Below are 24,319 nucleotides of genomic sequence, written 5' to 3'. Positions count from 1 at the left end.
ATAGAACACTCAGTGCTCTTATAGCACTTTGCCACCGCAGAACGCAGTGTTTTACAAAGAGGAGTGATCATGGATAGCCCCATTATTACACGTGGGGAAACTGAGTCACTGGGACATTAAATGACTTGCCCAAAGTCACCAGCAGAGCAAGAAACAGAACCCAGGTCATCAAGTCCTAAACTCTGTTCACTGGACTATCCTGCTTTTTCTACTAAGTTCTGTAGGTAGTGGATATAGATTGAATATCCAGCCAGACTCTCTTAGGGACCTAGATGGAGAGCTTGCTCTGCAAGGAGGCTACGTCCCTTTGGGATTTACCTTGATGATGATGATAATTTTGTTAACTCTTCATAACAAAACAAAGTCATAGTGCAATTTTCTTATCAAATTTGTTAGCACCATCCAAGTACATGGATCAAAATTGATTATATTCCATTATTTAAAAAAAATAGGCTCTTTTAATTTTATTTTAGGCTGTTGTCTCTTGTATGGTCTCCCTGTAGATGTTTCAAAGCAGAATTATGCATGAGAGCACAGTGTAGCATTTCTATATAATTACGTGTTTCCATTTTTCAAACATACTCAAAGCATTAATCACCACAGTATCCATTTTTCAAAACAAATCATAGAATTTTTTCTTAAATTCTGTCACCCTTATTCACCAGGGGCTAGATTCTGCTATCTGTACTCATGTTGAGTAGTACAAGGAGTCCTACTGGAGTCACTGGGAGTACTTGTGAAGCCAACGACTGCCTTGGCACGAGTAATGGTGGTAGAACCTAGTCCTATGTGATTTGCGGAATTCTAGGGTTTATTATTAACAAGTGTCTCAGGTGCACACGCCCCATGAAATGGTTTCAACTGAACAGTTACACACTACTCTGAGAAAGGTCTATAGATGATAAAGGAGGAAAACGAAAAAGCCTGTTGACACGTTGAGACGCTGCTGATAAGGGAAACAAAAAACCCACTTAAAAAAAAAACAGTTGAGTTTTAGTCCATGTAAGCAGCAGCATCTGGGTTCTTTTCTCTCCAGACTTCGAGAAGATGTTTGCAACAATGCTGAAGATATTTGCAATTATAGCAGCCCTTTCAGGTGAGAAAAACAAAGGACATAAATAAAATAGCAGGTGAGCTTTGCCAGCAAAGTGGGAGTACATCAGAGATTTACTTCTAGCTGGAATGAAAACTGTGGAGATGATCCAAAGAAAATATCTTGTGGAATCGTAACAGACAGAATAGTGATTTAGTATTTTGTCTTAGGATACTATTTTAGCATTGCCTACTGTACATTAATGCTTTGTTGCTGTAAATTAAATAGGAGGCAAGAGTAAGCGTTAGAGTTTTCCAGACATCTCAAAAGTAGATTTGTTCACGCTCTTGTCTTGTTTCTATGGGTTATATCTTTGGGAAATAATGACATGGTGACGTTGGGCCCATGTTTCACTTTAAGCATGTGAATAATCCTTTGGACTTTATTGGGTCTATTCCTATGCTTAAAGTTAAATATGGATGCAAAGCTTTGTGAAATCTGGGATTTATATGATATATTAAGGCTTATACATTATTAATGCTTAAAGGAAGTTTAGTTACACTGAGCATTATTTTTAAGACACATAGAAATAGACATTAAAAGCTTGGTCCTGTGAGCTTCCAAGTACCCTCAACTGTTACTGAAGAAAATGTAAGTTGAGGGTGCTCACCACACCACAGATGCACCTTGCAACATAAAAACTTAGATATGTTATTATTTCTTCTGGAGATCACATGAACAATTTAGGCAGTTACTCCTGACTTTTGTTTATTATACACAAGTCTATTTTTCTTCTAAGCATAGCTAGTTACCTTAGAAGTGTTAAGCAACTCAGTGTTAGTAGAGGTGTTCAGTAAAACTATTTGGTTTAAATTTTAAAACTACAGATTTAGGTTTCAAATGGCGCAGATGTTCAGTCTGGAAACTTGGACTGTGTACATCAGCAGTGCAGACCTCTGCAATTGCCAGCATCAAGATACCAAAATTACATTTAGTTTGTTAGAGACCAGGTGGGTGAGGTAATATCTTTTTTTGGGGGGCCAACTTCTGTTGGTGAAAGAGACAAGCATTCGAGCTTCACAGAGCTCTTCTTCAGGTCTGGGAAAGGTAATCAGAGTGTCACAGCTAAATACAAGATGGAACAGATTGTTAAGCATAAGGAGTTAACTCGTTGCAAAAACCCATTCAAATGAAGTGGGCAATTAACATCTCTGTAGTCATAGGACAAAAGGAGAGTGAGGCCATGTCTGTACTACCACTTTTGTGGATATAACTTATGTTGCTCAGGGGTGTGAAAAAAATGACAGAAGTGCCGGTATGGACAGTTCTGCATCAGTGGGAGAATCTCTCCTGCCAGCACAGAGCAGCTATACTGTAAGCTCACTAGTGTACACCTGGCCTTAGTGGGTTACAGATTGTTGTAATGAGACATACTGTCAGTGTCTCTATTGCATCCATGATTTTTTAGCATCTAGCAGAGTGTTTGGTTTCCCACTTAATTTATTTTGTTACCATTAAAAACTATATATTAACTTGGTAGCAAGGAAATCTCTCATAGTTATGCCATAGAGCATATAAACAGATTAAATACTTGTAAGGAAAGGCTTGCAAGATCAAGCACATAAGCTTTCTCACATGAGTAATTCTTACTCATAGTTTGTCTCATTGACTACCTGCATGAGCAAGGGCTTTATTGGGTTTACTTTATTGGGATTGATCCTGCACCTACTGAAGTTAATGGCAAAGCTCCTATTGACTTCAGTCCTGCTGGATCAGGCTCTTTGGGTCCAGCCCTACAAACACAATAGTGAGCACTAGTTTGCTACCAGCACTGGCTAGGAGTAGTCTCAATGGATGAGAAATGCTGGCAGGATGGTGGTTAATAGGGCAGGTTGGAATATTTCCAGCTAAACGTATTTTCATTAAAATACGCTAATTCATCGCAGCCAAAACATTGTGCGGAGATGTATCGATTTCAACAATGGTTTTGACAGGAAGGTTTCTGAAGTCCAGTTCTCTCTGGGCCCTTCTGACCACAGAGACAGAGAGACAGAGATCCAACACCTGACCTTTTCAATCGGCATTTTGACACAAGGCTGTTTTGTGAAAATGTTTGAAAGATTTTGGTTTTGTTCTCATGTAAAATGAAAACCAATTTTAAAATATTGAAAGTTGTCCTGGAACAGAATTGTCCTCCTCCAGCCAGCTCTAAGGGTTAATACCAAAGAGGATAGCTTAACACAAACACCCAGAGTGGTAGTATTATTTAATATTTATTTTATGCTCATAGAGAGGCCCCAGTCAGGATTAGGACCTCAGTGAGAACAGTGCTGTAAAAAGTAGGAAGACAGGAAAGCCCAGCCTTGAAGAGCTTAGAATCCATTTATAAAATATTTTCACTCATTGCAGTGGTTGATGAAGAAAGAATATTTATATCAATAAAATATATCAGAATCTATGGTATTTCTTTTCATACTATGGATCGTATCATACTATGGATTATTTGAGCAGAATACCCTAGTTAGTGAGGACGGAGTTCTGTTTAAAAATTGGTAACCGCCCCCTAAGAAAAAATGCACAAATATTCCTTCAAAATAAGAATATTTTGTACCTGGTATCTTGATCAATTGTAAGTGAAACAAGCCCCTGGGGAGCATTATTTTCTCAATACAAAGTTTTCACACCTAATTCTCACATAGGAAAGTACAGGAACCTTATGTTTTTCTTAAATGTGGAACATTTTAAGAATGGTCAGATGCACCATCAGATTCCTAAAGCTGTAGTTTGAAAATTGGATTCAACAATATAACAAAAACCCCATTATGCTGAAGTCCAGACTGCTTTACTTTAATGATTTCTTTTTGATTGACAGACGAAATTCACATTAGCTTATTGCCTTGTATAACCTTTAGAGACCAATTCCACATTCCTTTCCAACTCTGATTAACTTCAGTGTGATAAATAGGTGCATAAGAAATATATGATCCTTCCTAAGCTTTGAAGGATTAGATTTTTATTTGTAAATGATGGTAAATGTCAATTTCACCATACATGCACAAACCAATGAAAAAAATATTTCCCTCTATACTAATTGAAATTTACTGATAGGTAAAGAAAGAAAAATACTGCTTGAGAACTTATTTTGAATCTCAACATCTACTGTCAATACATAACTATTGTCTGACCTCCCTATAATTTCCCCACAACCGTGGAATTGATAAAAATAGAAAATAAATGCTTATAAATAAACCTCTGTTTTAATTATAATACTTATTTTAAAAAAAAATCAAATTTTGCCAAGCTTATCATACCTATTGTGCACCAGTAATGTATAAATTATACAGGCAAGAATTATTGTCAGAATTACAGGAAAGTATGCAAAGAATTGTGTTCGAACAGCCAGTTATTATTTTTAATTGCAATAGACATCTTTAATGGTGTACTATATATTAAATATTTATTTTTGATCTCCACTCCATTTGTTTCATGTGGTATGTAGGTTGATCAGTTTTACAGAATTTCGTTTACCCCAGAAGGGGAAAACAATTCCAAAGATGATAACTTGACCATAAAAATAAATCCTAGTCTCACTATAACACAATATATCAGCTCACCCTATCCTCTAGAACGGCATAGGCAACCTATGGCACGCGTGCCAAAATCGGCCCATGAGCTGATTTTCAGTGGCACTCTCACTGCCCAGGTCCCGGCCACCGGTCGGGGGGGCTCTGCATTTTAATTTAATTTTAGATGAAGCTTCTTAAACATTTTAAGTAAACCTTATTTACTTTACATACAATGATAGTTTAGTTATATATTATAAACTTATAGAAAGAGACCTTCTAAAAATGTATTACTGGCACGTGAAACCTTAAGTTAGAGTGAATAAATGAAGACTCGGCACACCACTTCTGAAAGGTTGCTGACCCCTGCTAGTGGTAAATAATACTTAGGGTTTTTTACATTTTTAAAGCACCTAATTAGCTCTTGCCACTGTTGCCCCCAGATTCCATTGGGGAACAGCGCAAATACATAGAGGTGCACCAGAGCCTTGAGAAGCACGTCAAGAAGCTAAGCTATTAGAGGGGAAGAACTGAGAAAGGATGCTTGGATTCTAGGAATCTAGGCTCCACAATTTAGAGGAACCAGGTGCAGCAGCGAGTGAGAGTTGGGACTGGCCTATCTGACCCTTGGGGATAAATATTAAAAAGGGCCATACTGTCTGGGGTTGACTGTGCTGAGTGGTACCACTTGGGTGAGGAAGAGCAAGGAGCTATGATGGTGGTTGTGAGGAAGAAGTGCAAGGAAGCAAGGGAGAGCTGGAAAAACATTGATTGCACAGGTGCTGGAACTAGCGGTATGGGGGTTGTGGGAGGGGATGCTGCCACACCCTCTGGCTTGAGGAGGTTCCTATTATATACAGTGTTTACAGTTTGGTTCAGTGGCTCTCAGCAGCCCCACTGTAAAGATTGTTCCAGCACCTCTGATTGAATGATCTGGCTGGGAAATAAGAGTTCACGTTCCAGGCAGCAGTGAGCACTCAGCTGGGAAAAATGTAACTGTGTAGTGTAGACCAGGCCTAGGAAACTTAGATTTATTTTTCTTTTAAAAGAGGGCATGGAATTTGAGTGGATCTGGGTCCTATTTCATCTTCATCCCTCCCCAGCTACTAAATCTAGAACACTCATCCGATCACCAGGGAAAAAGTTTTTGAACAGAGTGAAAAGGGCTATCACTTGTCTCCTGCAGAGCAGGGGGTGGGCAGGGGAACCAGTCCAACAGAACTCAAAGCAGTGTTTCTTCCTGTGCAGCAGCCCCTGACTGATCTCCCTTCACCATGCGTATTCCCTGCAGGCCACATCAGCAGCGTGACTGTGACAGCTCCTCAGAGCACGGTGAACGTCAATGTTGGTGGAAAGGCCACTCTTCTCTGCACATATATATCAGCTGGGTCTCTGGATTCACTTTTCATTCAGTGGAGTTTTTACAGTGCCAAAGAGAAACAACCTCAAACAGTAAGGAGAGATTTGTTTTTTTAAAATGTTTCTATATATGCAGATGTATGTATTGTCTCTCTAATGTCCTTATATGGCCCCTATTGCCATAATATCGGAGAACCTTTAATGGTTTATCCTCACAACACCCCTGTGAAATAGGGAAGTGCTAATAGCCCTATTTTACAGATGGCAACTGAGGACAGAGAGACTGACTTGCCAAAGGTCACGCAGGAAATCTGGGGTGGAGCAGGAAACAACCCAGGTCTCCTGAGTCTCAGGCCAACATCCTAACCCTTGGGCTATCCTTCCTTCTCTGTCTGTCTGATGTTGCTTTCAATGCCATAGGTTGTTATTCTGCTTTCTTAAGATATTGGTAGGATCTAGACATTGAAAAGAACTAGTGGGTCATGTAATAGGAGGCATCTGTGTTCCCCATTTTAAGGGTATAATGAAAGCTCTTTCCCACAGCACTTGTATCTCCATGTCACTATAAGGATGCCTCATAATATTATTCAGTGTAACCCCAAAGGCAGCGTATGCTAACTTCAGCACAGAGTGGGAGAATACTAGTAGGGGTTTGTTCCCTTCAAAAGGACAGAAAACATCTTATCAGCCACTAAGTAAAATTTCATTGGCATGAAAGCCCTGTTAAGTACCTGCCAGCAGCACAAAGGCATCAGAAGAGCAGAAAAATGCAGAGACATAGTCTCATATTGCATAGCAGCAATATTCAGGGACCACCACATCATCTATACATCATACCTACCAGGGTTAAAAGCAAATTACACCTACCCCTCGTTGTTAGGCACATGAAACCTGACAGGCAGTGGAACCAATGAGGTGGAGGGGGAACAGGATGTGGGTGGCCAATGCATTGGTTCTCCAATCTCTGCGTGCCATGGGGCTCCCTGCATCCCAGCATGAAATGTTTTGTGCTGAGGGCACAGATCCAGTCACAATCATGGTGCAGCTGGGGGAAAGGGTGCACAGCAGCCTTTGGTAGCAGTGCAGAGACCATTCTCAGGTCAGGGCACGCACACACACACTTGAACAAACAGATGACACCCTGGACCATGCCTGGTTACTCTCCTCTGCGGCTCTAGCAGATGACCTTGCAGATTGTTTGAGTGGCTAATGATGGGTGCGGACAACTTTCTATCCATGCTTCTGCTGCTTCCCTGGCCTTCTCAAGATGTCAGTTACTCCATCTTCTTTGTAGTAAAACCTAATCCATTCTACACCTCCCTTCCCCCCAGTGTAAAATACAAGGCTGTGGTAGCAGGTGTTTTGTGGCCATCATGAGACTTATTAACGTAATCTGCATATGTCACAGTAACTCTTAGATCAGTGTTTCCTGCTTCACGGTTACGTGCAGGCCCAGTCCTCTGTGTTCCTGAGTGCCCTCAGTTCCCTCTAACTTCAGGGGGAGTTCCCTTTGCTCAGCACCTTGCAGGACTGAACCAATCTGCAGCAGCCTTTTCTCTATACAAAGAAATGGTACTAAATGTGTCAATTCATTCTTTCTGTGCCCATGAAATACCCAGCTCTGGTGCCTTGTCATGGCCACTAGATACCTAGTCCCTTTGTCTTGCACAATTTCACTTTTTCACAGAGTTCTTGCTTTGGTGTTATAACTGAGAGTTGATTTAAACAGATTGACTGATTTAATACAGACCAGTAATATTGTTGTTGTTGATCAGTTTAACTGTTGTATACTGTAAGTGATATGCCAGGAGGTACACCAGCACTGGTAGATCCACAAATAGTACTTGGATCATAAACTCTCTGAGGCAGGAACTGTCTGTATTTTGTGGATTGTACAGAATCTAGCACATCACTGGCATTAAAGAAGAAGAAGAAGAATATACAGGCTTGAAAGAAATAGCAGTTTAATATAAAAATAAGAGAACTATCTGCCATGCTATAGCAGTTAATAATAATTTGATAGCAAATATATCAGTGAGCAATATAAATTATGGCCCAACCCTGCATCCCTTACTCTATCAAGATGTATATACTGTACATTACCAGACTATATGAACTCTAAGAGTGACTAATTGTGTGAGTAAACATTGCTCATACCAGTAATCCTGACCTCGTTAAGACTATTTGCAAGAATAAAGGTTGCTCCTGTAATGGTTGTAGGATCACACTCCATTTGCTAACGCAAGTTGTGTGCATTGCAACCCTGTGTAATATAGTACTGTAATAGTCCATTGTATTCTATTAAAATGTTACTCACATTCAGACAGCAAGCACAGCACTCTAGTAGAATTCAAAAACATCCTTTTAGATTTGCTTAGAAACCACAATCTGTATTTTAGTTCCATTAAATTATTAATACACAAAACCAACAAATAAAATATGTTTTGTGGTTGAAACTAAGAAAAATGAATAGATTGAAATTCAAAGTAACAGCTTTGGGCTTAGGGGCTGATCAGAACCTTTCAAGGGATTCAGACATGTGGAACCATGTGTAGAATGGAACTGGTGGGGAGAAAACAACACCTGAGGTTTCTAATCATAAGATGTTGTGAATGTTCTGAGCTGACAATAACAACAAAGTGACTAAGATCCTAAATGCTCAAGGAACCACAAAGATCAAGCCCCCTTCAGGCTTCATCTGCTCTTATACACTTGGAACTCCCATGGAAGCTTTGTGCCCACCAGGAGAGCTGCATGAAACACGAGTGAGGAAAACTGCATCTGACTTTCGTCCTATAAGAAACCAAATTCATAGTAAATTCATTTTCATGCCATACCAAACCCCCCCCCCCACACACACACACATTTGTAATGGAGGATGTGCAGTTTTGTTACATAGAGTGGAATCTGGAAAGGCCAGAGTTTAGAGGCAAAACATCTTGTGCTTCCATGGTAGTCCAATTAGGGCTTTAGGCACAATCCTGCAAACACATGCAGACTTCCACTGACTTCAGTGATCCTACTCATGTGCTTAAAGAGAAGCATGTGTATGTGCCATTAATGTAAGATTGGGATCTTACTCTTTTTCTTAAACACTTTTAACTGTTTCTTTAACCTTGGATTATTTCGCTGGGGCCCCTCACAATAGCACTATAATACCTTACAGTTTAAACAAATATAATATAAAATTCATCATGCAAATGCAAGTAACAGGGGCAGGAGGAAGGCAGGGAGAAAGGACTCTGACTAAAGCCAGTGGATTTTCACAGAACTATTTGGAATATATATCCTTTTAAACACGCAATTGGTTTTTCAATCTTTCCTGAAGTGTGCATGTATCTTAAATTAAATTTTCACATTATATTTTTATCCTCATCATCTGTTACTGTTAGAAAATGAATCCATGGCAATGATGTGTCAGGTGTGTGTTTTCAGGGTTTATAAGCAGCATATATAAATGGCATAGACTAAGTGGGACAATTTGGGTAATTCAGTTTATGTTCAAAATTCTATAGCGCTAAACTATATCTGTGACACCCCTTTTTGTATAGATTAACCAATTGGCAAAAGTTACCGTAACATACATACAGTAGAATGGTACAATACAAGAGTACATTAAATATACCAGTATTGTAGCTTGTGCTATGCATTATAACAATCACAGAATTGACTGATTGTCAGATTTTAAGTAAAAAAAAATTTCTACCAAAACTTTTTTTTTTTGCACATTTAAAATGGCCTTTTGTCCCCCGAAAAATAATTTTTGTGGAAACATTTTTCATTCAAAGTTTATCATTTTGCAACACCCAACAAAAACTAACCAAACACAACACATAGCCTGGATTCTTTTTTTCCCTCAGTTTTCACATTTTAAAAAAGCCAGAACATTTTTGCAAAAATTTCCCCCCCTTTTTTCAAAAGCATCTGTAGGAAATAGTTAAAATTACAATTGTATGGGGAAAGGTAAATATCTCTGATGTGTTAGCAAATGTTAGATATGGTAGGGGGGACCAAACACCACTGCACTTACTCATGTAGCAGGTCTATTTGTATGAGTAAGAATAGGTACCTTTTGCCTGAAATATATAATATATAGAGAGAAATTATCCTCAGCAGGTGTAAATCAACATAATTCTGTTGATTTCAATGGAACAATGCTGATTTACAACTGGCTCATTGTTTCCACAGTAGCACTGAGTAATAGGACAAATTCTATGGAACTTCAGGAATAATGAAGGCAAATTTGTGTCATGAAACAAGATCAATGTTTCAAGTACATAAGGGATCTTAAAGACCTAACATGATACAGTAATGAGCCATAGCTGCTCTCATTTTAAAAAAGTCACAGTATTTTTCAACAATGGCCCAAATACTACAGCTTACAGCTACAAGGATATTGGAGTGTTTAGGGCTTTACTGTAGAACATCATGGTAACTTTTTAAACTGTAAGGCTGAGTCTGACACTACTCCTAATGAAATCAGTAAGAGTAGGATCAGGAGTGCTGCCAATGTTAATTTAAGGTGTAAGTCTTGTAAGGGTATATAGCCATTATACCTGGCATCAGGGGTACAGAGTGCTGCTGTATCACAGACTATATTCAGAATGATCCTTTAGCTCCCATTGTGCAGTTGCAAGGCTTCTTTTGCTATTTGTTCTGGTGTTTTCATATCCTGTTCTGCATCACCAGCCATATGCAATGCTGGCCACAGGTGCTAGAAAGTTAAAAGCAATGGCAGTTAAACAGGAGAAGATAAAATACCACAAGCAGGCTGCACACAGACAATGCTATGAGTAGGGGTGCAGCAAGCTGTGGAATAACAGGTGTTAGCAATGAGTACTTCATAGCAAAAGCAGCTATATTTAAAGTGTGAATCTAGTTCTCCTTTACTAAGTAGGCCATGGCAAAATATAAAGCCTCACCCTGTTCTTATCCTAAGAAGTTTCTTATCTCTTATGTAGTGTGTTACACCATTGAGTGCAATATGTATGAATAGAAATGAGATGTTGGTTTTTGTACTGATAATATAATTGTAATAGGTTCCCCATATTTCAACCAAACATTGTAAATATCAAATTAACAGTGTGATATCAATGATTCTTCACCTGTTTTTCTCTCTGTTTTCCCCGATCACCATGGCTGCCCAATGACAATACCCTGCACTTTGATAGTGGTTTCCAGGGTATCTTTGAGGATCTGGGCTAGAGTAGTTAACTGACTGACCCCAAGTCACAAATCTTGTCAGCAACACAGCAGGTGTGCAAACCAGAGCCCCAATCCTGCAAAGACTTACACACATGTTTAACTTTACAAACCCTGTGTGTAGCCTCATTGACTTCAACATTAAGTATTTGCATAATGTTTGGAGGAGGGGAACCCAATGTCCGGATGCTGCAATTGGCTCTGCACAGGCAGACTGGATTCTGCCACATGAAGCCAATTGCAGGATCAGGGCTGAAATCTCTTGACTCCAAAACCTATATGGACCTATTCTTAAAGTCTACAGTAATGCCCCAAAACCAGATTAAATATGTGAAAGGTAGAATTACAAAAGAGATTGTGTGCTGTAACCAGTGCAATACTGTTGTTGATAGCAAGTTTAAGTTAAAATATTAGGGGAGTGATGAAAATGAATTTGACACTTGCCATCACATTGCATGTTATGCTATATTTAGTGATAGAGTTTTAATTTTTTACAAAATCAAGCTTGACTGTTTGCAGGTGGTGACATCACTGTCTTTGTAAAGATAGGGCTAAAGGACCAGAAGGGAAATAATTTTAATAGGTGAATTAATAATATTTTACATTTATTTTCTGTATCAACTTTCATCCTGAAAGATAACAAAATGCTTCCTGCATCCCTGCTATGAACAAACACCATCACTAAAACAGAGCCACTTTGGGGGCAAGGGGGACAACTAATTGGTGCACTACCTACTGTGCAATAGCTGGGGAGGGGAGATTTTGATTCAGGACACTGGATTAGGCTCTGACTCCTCTAAAGGATTCCAAGAGATCTTCCAGCAGTGTGCTGTGTGCACATACAAACCACTGAGAGCAAGAATATCTTTCCCCCGACCCCAGAGTGGTAGCAGGGGTGGCCATATCTCCTCCTCCCAAGACCCCATCATCAGTCATCAACTGATGGAGATTGACAGCACTCATTATATAGCCTGTTTGCAGCCTGGTGGGCTCTTTGCTGAGTTACAAGAAACACTCCCTGAGGGGCTAATAATGCTGCCTCCACTTTATGGTCAGTTCCAGTTCAGGGAATGAGACACAACCACCAGGAAATCAGACCAATGTCTCTTGCATAGCTCTGTAGGCAGCTTACTAATTAGGCCCTCTCCATATTATAAGAAAACTTCTCTCGGGCTAAGCTTGAATTTAAAATTGGATTTATCTAATGCAGATTTTGTTGTAATGTACATAGGATTTAGATCACTGAGTTGGCACCCTGGACCGTTCTCTGCAAAGTGGAAACAAAACAGTTTCTAATTATGAGGGATAGGGTCGGATTGGGATCTGAGTTGCAACAGTGTCATTCTGGGATAACGCCACTGCTGGCAATGGAATTATTCTATATTGACACCACCATAACCAATTTCATTCAAACCAGTGGAGTTACCCCTGATTGACACTGGGGGAAAAAGATCAGAATCTGGCCCATAAAACAACAAGAAAAGTGAACCATGGTCTTGGAAAAAAGCAAAAGTACCAAAAGTCTAGAGAGACAGGAATCAGAAAGAGATCAGGACTTATCTGCTGTGCTTAGAGCAAACAATTACAATATGCACTTGGTTTGTGTAATTTTAGACATAACTCAGTAATATCACTATAATGCACCCTCATTCTACAGCTCAAGGTTTAAGACATATTGTGAAACAAGAGTCTGCCTACAAATGCTGCTGAACGACCCCTTTATAACTTTGCTAACTTCACTGACTTATTCAGAGCAGTTGTATAGAGAGGGTGCTCTCATGTTCTGTGCTTTTGTGTGAACATTCAAAGTCACATTAAACTCTTAGATCAGCACATTTCTACTCAAATACAGCATTCCCCATGCCGCAAAATTCAGAGTATGGATGAAAAGTCAGTCAATCATTGTCAAAAGACGGTGTATGTGACAGATGCACGGGGGAGATGTAGCTGGAAACACCAGGTAAGTAAAAATCTTTAAAAATTACATAGTTTCATTTTTTTTACCAGATTGGAGCTAATAGAAACATTGTTCTATATTGAAATCCTAATGTCAATACAAGAACTGAGGTGAAATAAAATAAATGCCCTGTTTTGACTTTTGTTTTTGCCCTGATTTTTATTGCACTTTTCACAGCCAGAACATCAAAGTTATTTGGCTGTAGCTTTTGTTTTTCCCACAGCTCTTCTGTGTGGCTCGACTAGGGCCTCAACTGCATCGTATTCTGTCCAAAGAGCTGTACACCATCAGCCTCCGCACTGTGTCTGAGCAAGCGGGGTTTGAATTCAGATTTCCCTCCCAGGAATCAAGGGTGCACTTTCTGACGAGATAACAGTGCAAGTTGTAAGTTGTGTTGCGTGCTTTCCACATCATTGTGCTAAAGAAAGGCAGGCTTCATCAATGGCAAATGCACAAGAATTGGATGGGGAACTGATGGTCTAACTTTTTCAGTACAATCTATTCTTCAGAACCTTGAAGAGCTGCTGCTACCACACACTCTTGGTACAAATGCTTTACATGGGGCAAGAACTCATTTCTGCTCCCTCCTGCTTACACTCAGAACAGAGCACCATTTGTGGGAGTGCAGTAATAGACACAGGCTGTTGTCCCATGACAATGGAGTTAAGAACATTCACCATAAAACAGGGTGCAAGCTTCACATTCTGCCCTGGCAGAGGATATATATAGAGGAACTCAAATGTGAATGCAGAATTGGTTTCCTCCAAAGTAGCCACAGTAGCTATCCATTGTTCTACCTCCAATGCACACATCTCCAGAACACCATTTGACTTCAATGGGATTTTTCTTCCAAACTGAGCAGGAAATAGCCCACTGTATATCGAAGCTTAATACTAATTTTTAGAGTCCTGCATAGCCAATGTGGAAGAGAAGCCTGTTTGTGCTTGGTGCATTACTCAAGAACATTTCAGCCACAGGTATGTGCTGTATGACAGAGTGAGGGTGAGAAGTGACCTGATCTTCAAGCCTTTCCTGCACCACTGAAAGCTGGCCAAGGGCTGCTTTGATTTACATCGCTAATTTCCAAAGATTTCAGCCTTCCCCTGTCTCCTTGCTGTACTTTATGTTTCCTAAGATGCCTCCCCACACCAATTCTGACAACATGCAGCAGAGACAAGAGGCCTGCAGTCATCATTAATTTTTTTAATTAACCTGCACAAAAAATCTCAGCAATGGATGTATCAGAGTCCTATCATTCTCTGGCAGATCACAGTCTAACCAAAAAATGTGTGGAAAGGAAGCTCAAGTTGCCAAAGGCATTTGGGGCCAGATTTTGATCTCAGGCATGTGATATAAATCCAGAGTAATTCTGCTGAAGTCAAAGGGGCTCTAGTGAAACCAAGGGAGTTAGTGTGGATTTAACCCTATATAGCTGAATTCAGAATCTGGGCCTTGGTCTCTGATTAGCAGTTAAGATCTATGGCATTTGTTCTTTAACTAGTGTGTAAGATATTTAAAGGGAATAATTGCTGAATACATTTTTTTCTTCGCTGTTCTTTAAGTTCTGTTTAGACTCAGACCCTGGAGTGATGCAATGGTGTCAGAATGATAAAGCGGTTGGTATGGGTTCTTCTCTGCCTTTATTTCTGGTGTTGGAAAGAGTCTAGCAAAGTAATTAGAGAAAATGCTAATCAGAAAGTGATGAAACAGTGCAGTGTGGCTGGATCTTCTGAGAGCTCAGTCCTGGAAGTCTGCAGCCTTTGATTATAGTAACATAGATTGAAATAATAAGGGAAGTGCCCCAGTTTTGGTGGTTGTCATCACAGGTAGTGCTGTAGAATGGCATTATCTCGTGGGAACTGGGTGAAGCAAGAGGAAGAGAGTGGGACAAGAGAAGAAAAGTATCATGTCCCCAAGTAAGTCCATAGGGAGCAAAACAGAATATTGGACGAGCTAGGGGTGAGACAGTATAGGGCACATGCCATCCCCAGGCCCCTTTGAATAAATGCTGCAATGTAGACTCAGCTGAGATGGAGAATCTTTATGAATAAAAAATACAAATAAAAAAATGAAGCCAGGGGGTTCCTCCCCTGAAAACAATGAAGTACCTGATGCAACTACTTACATTTGAAGGGAGAGGAAGCTAATGGAGGAAAGTCTCTTCTCTGCTGAAGGGGACAGGAACTCAGCAGGGGTCAGATACACTTGTGAGAGGGAAGAGATGGATAGAGGATTCCGAGCTGAGATTCCTCATTCTCCACCATCGGCTGCTGCTGCCTCTTCTGCTAGCAGGCAGGGAGCCCCAGCAAATCCCCACATAGGCATCAGGTTTGCCTGTTGCCGCAATTCAGATTGAGTCCTCATTTCACTAGCCTTGGAGGAGGGACAGCCAGTATATGGGAGAGATGACTGGCTCCCTCAAGCCAATGCGAGGGAGAAGAGGGAGAAGTTGGGCTTCTCCATGCTATTTTAACCCGTTTGCAGCCCAAATCACATGCAAAATCACAAGGATGAATTGCTACAACAGCCTTGAAAACATACTACATTCTTCTCTCAGTTTCACCAGTGTAAATAGTTCTCTCAGTTCCACCAGCTCCACTGACTTTGGTCAGCAGGGAAGGGAAAATGTTGACTTCAGTTGTGTGGAGTGGAGTTTGGAGAGCTAGACATGAAATCCCTTCTACAGCCGGGCAGATGCTTTCCTAGAACCAGGGTTGTTTGGCAGAAGCAGTGTATGCAGGAATGGACAGATGACAAATATGTCTAAGAGTGACAAATATGTCAGTTTGTTGATTCACAAATGAGTCACCACAAGCATCTGTTCATGTGAAAAGTGGAAAGGCTTCATTTCTATCTGACACTCATATCAGCAAACCAGCCTCCAATAAGAGGCAGCATAAACACAGTGTGTTATGAATGTTTCACTGACAGAGAAGCCATTTCACCAATGCCCACATATTCAGCTCATCAGACCTGACCCAATGTTCCACTGAAGCCTGGTATGGGGCATGCACAGTGGTCTCCTCTAGCTGCACTAAGCATGTTTTCTTTTCTCCTTTTTATGAAAGTAATTAAAACCAAGATGAAGCAGGAAAAGTTGGTGCCCAGCTTGTAGGCACCTATTGCACCACCATGTGGAACAGCCAGCTTCAGGAAGGACCTTTGGACTCCAACTCATCTGATTGGCCAAAACTATCATAGAGAGGGAAGGCCCCAGATTCATGCTTTCTTGAACACCTCCTACTGGTTTATCAGTGGAATGTGATCCCAGGTTTGTTATGTGGCAGCTGATGTGACGGACAAGGAGACAGTGCTCCTACTTCCTGCCAAAATAGGGCAAAGTAGCCTTTGGCCATTTTGTAGCCCAGGGCAAATGCACCACAAAAATGCAGCAGGTTACAGATGTGCCTGTTTTGTTCTTTCATTTTGTTTCTCTGGGAGCTTCATGTGCTCCTGCAGCCACCCCAGCAAACTATTCCATATTTTTTTAGTGGAGAGAATGTACATAATGTCTTGTCCCCCCTCCCCACACACACTGCCTGATTCTCACAGTGATTTTACACTGGTGTCACTCCATCACCTTTATTGCAGTTGTTCCTGATTAACACAAGGGTAAATGAAATCTGAACCAGGCGCTTTGGCTCTGCGTTATGTGTACATGAGATTATCAAATGAAGGGTGAAATTTTATGAAAACTCCATCCTGATCATATAGTTGGATTTAGTTCTTTGAAAAGCCAAAGAAAAAAAGAAAAAGCATATTTTTTCTTATCTATCTCAAGACTCTTACAAAAATATTCAGAACAAGTAGTAGCTTCATTGATTGATTTAGTTAACAGGAATATAAATCTTATTGTATGTTTTGTGGCAGACCAAAGATGCTCTTGTAAGAACCACTATCTCTTAAGGCAAAAGGTCCACCTTCTCCTTGGCCTGGCCACTTTTCCTTTTTGATACTCTCCAAAATGAAGTTTGGCAAGATGCAAGCACAGGGCCAGATTCTCTATGTCACTTTTGTGCTTCCCAATTTCTGGATTTGGCCCCTTGGCTGCTGTAAATTGTGCTGTTTTGCAACAACCCCGTAGGGCCATTATGCTGTTGCAAACATAGACAGCAAGCAGCAAACTGTGGTCCTTTTCTTTCCACAGTACAGCCTCTATTCCACAGGCTGTGGGAAGAGCAACACAGAGTCAATGCATCAGTTCTACACTGCCAAAGGACTCTCCTTATACCAAGGATCTTCCTGGGACCTGGCATATACACAGCAGAATCTAGCCCACTGGAGCAAATTCGGCTTTCAGTTTGCAACAGTAGCCTCAATGAGGTTGCTCCAGATTCACATCAGTGTAACTGAGCATTACATTCATCCCACTAAAGGTATTACAGAAGATTGAAACTTTTGGGTGGAGGTGATCAACATTTTACATACAAAATGTTGTGGGTTTTTTTAATGAAAAATGCCATTTTCATCAAAATGGTAATTTCTGCAGGGAAATGTCAATTTTCAAGGAAATTTTGGGATGGTTTACCATTGAAAACATTAGTCTGAGCGGAAAATGGAAAAAATATTAGCTGGAACAGATGAAAAGTTGCAGTAAAACCAAAACATTTTTCCCCAACCAGCTGTTTTGACTTTCAGTTGCTGAAAACTGAACGAGTTTTTGTCCCCCCCCCCAGTTTTCTAGTTTGTAGTTTTTCAACAAAACCCTGACAAATTTTATACAAAAATGTTGACAAAGAACAAAAAATTGTTTGTTTGTGTCAAAAAATTTCACAGAAAAAAAAAAGAGGGGACCAGCTCTACTTTCAGGTAACTTTGCCATATTAGAAACTTGCCATCAAAAGGGTAGCAGTGCCAGACCAAAGGAAGATCTCAAAAGTTAGATAGGCTGAGATGTACAGTGTGAAATTAAGTTTTGAAAACATTCACATTTGACTTCTTGTAGGGCAGAGATGAAAACCCTGGAAGGACAGCATTAAAAAACAGCATTTTAAAACAAAATATAAAGTACTCATTTTGAATGAACTTGTTTAAAATCAGCAATTAAGTTACAGCCTATCAACTGAATTAAAATTAATTACATTTTAAATGAAGTTTCCTGTGTACAAAATCCACTCATACCTCTGGAATAAAATATAGTTTCTAATTAATCACATTACATAGTCTTTTCAGTATTCATCACCTTTCCTCAGAGTGATAAACAAATGACACAGTTGCTGAGACTGGGAGAAACTGCAGTGAAACTGAGTGCATTTCCTTAGGATCTACAGTTGCATTTATGTTTTACTATAAGAAAACTGAAAGGGTCTGTTCAAATCTGTAAAAAAAAAAAAAAAAAAAAAAAAAAAGTAAATATTCTCGGCTCTGTTGACACCTGTCCCCGATTTTTCTGCATATATAAAATATTTTCTCTGTATTCATTTAGCTACAAAGATAGAACATGGAGGATTAGCTTTTCAAAACATCATATGGGGCTTAGCCACACAACCCCAACTGACTTCAAATGGAGTTTCATTGTTAAAACCACAGCCACGTACAGCAATTTTTAATGTTTACTGCAGAGAATTAATTGTGTGTGAAATTCATGGTCATGTTACTCAAGATTTATTCCTGAGGAAGATGTGACAATGAGGGCACAGAAAGGAGAAGAGTAACTTATACTGATCTGGCATTCTGTGTGGCAACTTCTGACATCATTTACACTGATGAAAATCCTAAGTAGCTCTGAGGTCAACTGAAAGCAGAATTTAGTCTTTTTTTGGTACTCAAGCACTTTGACTGAACATAATGAGTCGGCTGCTCCACTTATGCTGGTGTAAATCAGGAGTAATTCCAGTGAAGTGGTGTAAAAAATAGTGTGAGTGTGGATTAGGCCCAATGTTTCTCATTTTCATCTCACAAGACACTGATGCTATTGACTTAATGGAGCTGTAAAGCCCAGTAACTCCATTAAAATCAATAGAGGAGTGTGAGAGGAGAATGATGTCCCATGCTATTGTTTTTGTAACTACAGCTTCTCAAAGTAAACAATACTGGGCAAAATTTTGTTCTCAGTTACATTGGGCTAAGTCTAGAGGGACACATTTGCTGTTATTAATGTACACCAGTTTAAATGAGGTTGGCCCATTGATACTAGAGACAGGCCTGTATTAAACCACTTTATCCAAACACCTGAACTTTGGGGGCATTAGGATCCGGATTCAGATTCTAACTCTGCAACGCAGGTCTACCTCTAAACATCAGTAAAACATTCTTAATTGTGGTAAAATATGAATCAACATTAGCAGAAGTAGGAAAGCACAGATTCTTCGAGGAAAGCAGGACCCTTAAGGTACGTCTACACTGCAGCTGAAAGCAAATCTCCTAGTCTGGATAGACAGACTCGCACTAGGAAGGGGTTCTTGTCTACTCTCACTGCACTTATCGACTTACTGTATATGTTTCTATCAGCTTGATCAGTTTCCCAGGGATGCCATACTCTCTCAAAACCTATCATAACCCTTTCTACCAAATGCTACCAAAAGCCTGTTTGAAGTCTATAAAGGTGTTGTAGCAGGTTTGGTTGTGTTCTGTGCACTTCTCTGTCTTATCACAAATAGCTGATCTATTGTACTTCATCCTAGTCTAATCTGGTCTCTCCCTCTGCAATCATCACTTCCACCTATCTCTCTAGTCTCCTCTGCAATGCTTTTCTCAGCACTCTCAATACATCGATTTCTCTGTAGTTCTTGCACTCATTCTTATCTCCTTTTTAATAGATTGGTACTATTATAGCTTTCCCCATTCACTCAGCACTTGTTCTTGTTTGTAAATCTTGTTGAATAGCTTGTACATCACGTTTATCCCGTGTCCCTCACCTACCTCCAGCAGTTATGTCATCACTTCTTGGCACCTTTTTCTTTTTCAAATTTCCTATCGAGATCTTTACTTCTAAGAATTCCAGCATCTGCTCTCCCTCATTTGTAATAGAGAGCTTTTCCAGGACCTTTTCATCCACTGTGTTCTGCAAATTGAACAGCTCTTCAAAATATTCTTTCCATTCCTTATTCTTTGCTTATTTGTCCTCAGTTATTTTCCCACACTTGTCTTTCACCACTGATATCTTCAACTCATATATCTTGCTTTGTTCTCTTGTTTTGCTTTGCGTATTCTGCTTATTTACACTGTTCACCAAAGACCGTGTTTTTCTGGATATCTTGCTCCTTCAATTTGTCCATGTGATAGATCTTAGCTCTCAGCACTTTTTTGGTTGCTCCCAACGTCAACCATATTGATGCCAGCACTAATTTATGATCCAATCTGATATTAGCCACAAATGATCGGCACGACAACACACTCAATTTCTATCTGCGAGTCACAAATACAAATTCTGTCATGTACTTCATTTGCCCATCAGGTGATATCCACGCCCACTTCCTCTGCATCTTTATTTGTTGAAATAGCTTGTTGGTTATCACCAGGTTGTTCCTTAGGCAGAAATTTAATAGCTCTTCTTTTTAATTTTCTTCACCAAGTCCAAATCTGACCACTGCTCCAGCCCAGGAATTCTAGGCCGAACCTATTTTCGGATTAAAATCTCCTGTCACCAATAATGTCCGTCTTGAAACGTCTAGTATTGCTTTCTGTAGATTATTATAAAATTTTTCAGTTTCTTCCTGAGTGCTGCTGAGGTCAATGAATATACTTGTACTATTGAGACTGCACAGGATTTGATTCTGAATCCTGCCTTCAACGTACAAGGAGATATCATCTTAAATGCCATAAGAGCCGGTTTGCCGTTGGCTTTGGCACCAATATAACTTTGTCCCAGTGTCCATCATCTTCTCTTCCCAATGTCAATATCCTGTGTTCATTGTAGTAGAATTCTCCTTTGCGTTCCTATCTCATTTTGCATAGACTGACAATTTCCCACTCATATCTTATCAACTCATGCATTATTACTGCAAGGTGCTCCAGCCTGGTATAATGTTCTTACATTCCATGTTCCGATAAATGTCTTCTCCTTTTGAGTCCATTACGTAATTCCCTGTTCTGCATGTAGCTGTGTTTGTTCTGATCACATCCTTTTCACCCCAATTCTATTTCTGAGCAGTGAACACAGCCCTGGTTTGTCTGGGCGACAACCAAGCCAGCCTACTTTTGTTTCTCTTTCCATTTTTCATTCGGTTTGTGTGGTCTAATATTCACAAAGTGTTCAACCACAACTCCTTGGCTTTGTGGTTGACCAGCATATTGTAATCTGATGCATCCGATGAAGTGAGCTGTAGCTCACGAAAGCTTATGCTCTAATAAATTTGTTAGTCTCTAAGGTGCCACAAGTACTCCTTTTCTTTTTGTAATCTGACTGTAACACTGCTCTGAGCTATCCACTAGCTTGCTCCTGTACTGTTTCTGCCAATATTATCCTTTGGAACTTGGTTTGCTGGTTTCACCATAGGAGATTTCATACACTTGAGAGCCAAGCGTGCCCTTTCACTAACAGTTGTTGCCGCTAGCTACCCAATAGGTTTAGCATGCCAGCCTAGGTAAGATTCCAGGGCACTGCAATGCACACACAACTACTTGGATCCACTAGTGAGAGTTGAGTGAGTCATCAGGACTAACTACCAGCAAACCATTCCTTGTGGGTGCAACTGTTTACTACTCAGAGGTGCTACCTTTTGAGCTCACCCCATATACACCCTACTCTGTTACACTGGTGTTAATCAGGAGAGACTCCAAATTCAGTGGCATGACTCTGGTGTGAGACAGGTATGAATGAAAGTAGATTCAAGTTTATGCATGTGCCACCTTTCTTCTGAGGCTATTGAGTGACACTGCAAGGCAGATATGACAAAAGTATCTGTGTTCTGTTGTAACTTGACCTGTAAATATATTTTGAGGAGCTGTAGTAGGTTCTAAGCAAGTACAGTCATTAAATAAGCAGCAAAAATAGAGGCCAGAATGATTTATATGATATATGCACCAGTGGTTTGTGGAGAGAGAGATGTATCGAAAAGAGTTTTCAGTTCTTATCTCACATATATGAATAAGAGCATCTACAGGTATACTGACAGGTTTCAGAGTAGCAGCCGTGTTAGTCTGTATTCGCTAAAAGAAAAGGAGTACTTGTGGCACCTTAGAGACTAACAAATTTATTAGAGCATAAGCTTTCGTGAGCTACAGCTCACTTACTAGCTAAGAGGAAAGAGCAGCAGTCAATGCTCATACTTCAGGGGATACACGTGTAGTCAGGAAGAACTTCCCCTCCCATGACACGGTACTGCAAACGTAGCTATATAATAAGTATTTAAAATCTACCTCTGAAGCATCCACTATTCAATGTCAAACTAGATGCCTCATTAGTCTGTTGCAATAAAACAATTCCTGCATTAATCTTAGTGACCAGGGCTCACCTCATCAGATAACCACAGAAACAAAGAAAAATATTATTTGCATAGATAATGGCCCAGATCTTCATAGATGTTTAATCACCTAAATACCTTTCAGAGTAGCAGCCGTGTTAGTCTGTATTCGCAAAAAGAAAAGGAGTACTTGTGGCACCTTAGAGACTAACAAGTGGGGCCAGGATTTTACCCTTAATGTGTTTTTATCCCTCTTCATAGCTAGAATGAGGATGTTGCATTTATGATAGTGCCATGCTGTGGGAATACAATAGCTGCTATTGCACAGCAGGTACACAGCCTGGGTTTTGACCTTCATTGAAAATCTTATCATTGTATTAAGCAACTGTACTTTGGCAGTTTTGGGGTGTAGCTTGCCTTAAGCTAACAAAGACATCCAGATAACATTGATTAAAGACTTCAGTCAACACTGCATCAGGGTGCACAAGTGTTTGTTTTTTCTTCAAAATACAATCTACGGATCTGCAAGGTAAATGGAATTGTGCTTATTGTCTGGGGGTGGGGATTCATAGCATGAACTAAAGCTGATTGGAAATCTTTGACAAAATAAAATTTTGATGAGTCAGAAGCAAATGGAACTTGACCAAAATTGAACAGCATTTATCAAAGTAGGAACTGAGTAGAGCACTACAAAGCTGTAGCTCCAAGCTGTAGCACTATTATGCAGGAGTATTATTGTTAAACTCTGGATAAAAAGGGCAACTGTTTCAATATGTCTTTCATAGAAGCTGATTTTTTTCAGTACACTGTTTTATAATAGAACTAAACAGGGCTGAGTGTGACTGGTCTATCAGAACTTTGTACATTCCTAAATCACCATGGGGTCTGAGATATCAGTAGTCCTAGATAGTCCTAGATAGACCGAAGGCCTAAGATTCAAACCATCACCATCCACAATGGGCCCAATTCTACATTTCATTCAAATCAATGGAGGTTTTGCTACAGACATTTATGGGAGCAAGTTCAGGTCCATAAGTCTATAGAACCCACTCTGGCTCTCACATTGCTCTAAATCAGAAGTAACACTACTAACGGCAAGAGAGCTCATCTAAATGTACAACAGTAAGTCTCTTATTTGAGGGAAGATGCTGGATGTTTGAAAGACAGATGCAAATCCTCATAATGTGCCCAATATGTCAATAATTTCCCATTAGATGGAGAAGTTATTCCTGACTTACATCCCTAGAGCATATTGGGAAAAGGAAAGAGTTGGGGCCTGCCTGAGGGTCTCTGATAATAGCCCCACCCCTGCATGACACTGATGGGGACAGAAACATTTTGATTGCATGTCTGACACTTTTATTGTATGTATGGCACTCCAATTGCTTATGGTAGATACCTCTGCCTTGTATTGTGATTGCCTCCACATTTACTGCAAACATAGCTGGTCTCTGGTTTGCTTACCCTTGTGTTTTGTCTTTCTGCATTAGCCAGTCTTAACTATCTTTAATTAGATGCACTTCACCTCTTTTACTGCTTGCTTACACTTTCATTTAGAAAGCAGAGTTTTCACTAACCCTGCAAATATCCATTTTTCTTTGCAATGGCAATTCCATTTCTTATGATAATCTTGTAACAGGACGTATTATCAGTTACATTACAAATAATTTGCCCTCTAATTAGCCCTTCTGTTAATTGTACATAACTTAGCTTTATTACTTAGGTGGTGTAACATAATGGTCCATAATCTTGCCTGGCAGTTGGTTTCTTGTAAAGAAAATATGCCTTTCCCAAATATCCCACTCTATTTCTGCAGTTCCCACAGTGTATTAGCTACTAGACACACACCCAGAATGACCCA

The 24,319-nt window shown here is 39.9% G+C and overlaps 1 protein-coding gene across 5 annotated transcripts in view; it reads left to right on the top strand.

Moving 5' to 3' along the window:
* The first annotated feature begins 859 nt into the window (after window positions 1-859).
* The window catches only part of VSIG1 (V-set and immunoglobulin domain containing 1), a 36,387-nt gene continuing 12,927 nt past the window's right edge, over window positions 860-24,319 (top strand). The window contains exons 1-3 of one of the 5 annotated variants that reach the window (XM_043492143.1): window positions 884-1,096; window positions 5,888-6,048; window positions 13,010-13,117. In XM_043492143.1, coding sequence (XP_043348078.1) covers window positions 1,048-1,096; window positions 5,888-6,048; window positions 13,010-13,117 — 318 coding nt within the window. In that variant the 5' untranslated portion in view covers window positions 884-1,047. Of the gene's footprint in view, window positions 1,131-5,887; window positions 6,049-13,009; window positions 13,118-24,319 lie in introns of all 5 variants that reach the window. The other 4 variants (XM_043492144.1, XM_043492146.1, XM_038417034.2 and 1 more) reach the window with 4 other exon arrangements.

The sequence above is a fragment of the Dermochelys coriacea genome, chromosome 9, assembly GCF_009764565.3.
Source record: "Dermochelys coriacea isolate rDerCor1 chromosome 9, rDerCor1.pri.v4, whole genome shotgun sequence".
Lineage (NCBI taxonomy): Eukaryota > Metazoa > Chordata > Testudines > Dermochelyidae > Dermochelys > Dermochelys coriacea.
Note: the sequence above shows the minus strand (reverse complement) of the source record. Positions and strands in the feature narration are given on the sequence as shown.